This window comes from Octopus bimaculoides, chromosome 24 (genome assembly GCF_001194135.2).
Source record: "Octopus bimaculoides isolate UCB-OBI-ISO-001 chromosome 24, ASM119413v2, whole genome shotgun sequence".
In the NCBI taxonomy this organism is placed as follows: Eukaryota; Metazoa; Mollusca; class Cephalopoda; order Octopoda; family Octopodidae; genus Octopus; species Octopus bimaculoides.
The window spans coordinates 25,513,887-25,514,854 of record NC_069004.1 but is presented as its reverse complement, the minus strand read 5'-3'; the positions used below and the strand labels follow the sequence as shown (position 1 = coordinate 25,514,854).

At 35.3% G+C, this 968-nt stretch overlaps 1 protein-coding gene across 1 annotated transcript in view; it reads left to right on the top strand.

Moving 5' to 3' along the window:
• The window catches only part of LOC106871503 (glutamate receptor ionotropic, delta-1), a 28,870-nt gene extending 28,316 nt beyond the window's left edge, over nt 1-554 (top strand). The window contains exon 12 of the mRNA XM_014917991.2: nt 328-554. Coding sequence (XP_014773477.1) covers nt 328-554 — 227 coding nt within the window. The remainder of the gene's footprint in view (nt 1-327) is intronic.
• The last annotated feature ends 414 nt before the right edge of the window (nt 555-968 follow it).

The following is a 968-nucleotide window of genomic DNA, read 5'->3' as shown; positions in this document are numbered from 1 at the left end:
ATATATATATATATATATATATAGTGTGAAAGCAAGTGTTATTATTGCACGAAAATGGACGCTCATATACGATCGCCCGTATTGTTGAAACCATTGAAAAGTTGGGTTTTGCGTTGCTGGAACTCCCTGCATACAGTCTAGATCTCATCCTTTCCAAGTAATACATCTACGAATCACTTAGACATCGGAAAGCAAGGGGACGATTTCGAAAACAGATGTAATTGTTCAACCCCTGCTTTTGTTTTAATAGATTACAGAAACGAGTATGTGTATAAGTTTTGAGTTACCCTCGTATTAACAAACATACGTACATGTTTAATTTTCCAGACGGTGCTTGGGAACCCAAACACATTCGATCGCGAATCATCGTGTTAAGCTGGTGGATCTTTACAATCTTCATCACTACATACTTCACTGCCAACCTTACAGCTTACTTCACAGTGACCATACAGATCTCTAGCATCGAAAACCTCAAAGACTTGGCTGATGACAAAGACATATTACCGTTTACATTGGCTGGCTCAGTTCTGTATACAGAATTTAAGGTAGATTAACTTGTTATTATTCACATACACATATACACACCACACGCACATATATATAAACATATGTGCATAAACATGCATACACACACATACACGCATACACATAATATTGTATGAAATAGAAGCAGTATTAGAATAAAATAGCCATTTTCATAATATACTTACTGTAAATATTGCGATATTCCTCCTGAGAATATATATATATATATATATATATATATTGTAGACAGACAAATATCATCCAACAAGTGTGTAGTTAGAATGCTAGATGGATTTCTGCCTCCTTGAGTGATATGAGTAGCATGTAATCACAGCCAATAGTTTGCGAAGATGAAGTTTGTTGCCACCGATATAGAAAAACAGTGAATAAACAATCACTGATATTGCGAATAACTGCGTGGCTGAATAAAAATCCACACCATC